This window comes from Trypanosoma theileri, assembly GCF_002087225.1.
Source record: "Trypanosoma theileri isolate Edinburgh chromosome Unknown TM35_Tth_61_V1, whole genome shotgun sequence".
In the NCBI taxonomy this organism is placed as follows: domain Eukaryota; phylum Euglenozoa; class Kinetoplastea; order Trypanosomatida; family Trypanosomatidae; genus Trypanosoma; species Trypanosoma theileri.
In genome coordinates this window covers 20959-21672 of record NW_021639903.1, presented here as the reverse complement: position 1 = coordinate 21672, position 714 = coordinate 20959, and the positions used below count along the sequence as shown (strand labels likewise).

The window sequence follows — 714 nt, the reverse complement described above, 5'->3', positions numbered from 1 at the left end:
GCCACTCAGGGCCGCGGCCGCCGTCCTTCTTCTTCTTCTTCGGTGCTGCGGTGCTCGTCGTAGTCGACTCCTCAGCAGTGGCGGGCCGTTCCTCTGTTGTTCCTGTAGTCTGTTGATCTGCTGCTGGTGGGGCAACAGTAGTGGTGTCAGTGAGAGGAAGAGTGGCAGAGGCACTCATGGACTCACTCATACTGAGGGATGGTGTGGTGGTAGTGAATTGACCGTTATTCCACGGTTCGTTTCCGTTTGTACCTTTCGTCCCTTTTCCCTTTGCCTCTGTAGCGTATCCACCCACACGTGGCACCGGCAGTGCCATCCTCTCTGCTGTTGCACATGTACAGATGCAGGAGAGTACCAGTAGCAAGATTAAGAATAGAAGAGTTATGCGCATAGTGATTGTGTAGCTCTGTCGTTTATTTAATGATGCGTCATCTTATGAAAGAGAAGAAATAGAGAGCAACAGTTTATCATTAATAATATAGTTGTTAGAATGGCAAATATAAATAAGTAGGTTTACTATTAAAATCCAAAAACATATGCATCGATAAGCATTAATAAAAAAACAAATTTCACAATTATTGTCTACTTGTTTTTTTTTTTTCTGATTCTAACACTGCATCGTGCAGTGTAGTAAAGAATCAAATCCAAATAGTTATGTGAAGTTTCAACGTTAGACCAGCTTAGACATATAAAGAAATGTGTTTTCTGTTATGA

General features: G+C 42.6%; 1 protein-coding gene across 1 annotated transcript; it reads right to left on the bottom strand.

Annotated features, from left to right (window-relative positions):
* Position 1: 1 nt before the first annotated feature.
* On the bottom strand, positions 2 to 391 carry TM35_000611030 (uncharacterized protein; the record flags this gene model as incomplete). The annotated part of the gene is made up of 1 exon (XM_029030975.1): positions 2 to 391. A coding segment is annotated over one exon (390 nt), but the record flags the coding sequence as incomplete, so codon positions are not given.
* Positions 392 to 714: the final 323 nt, after the last annotated feature.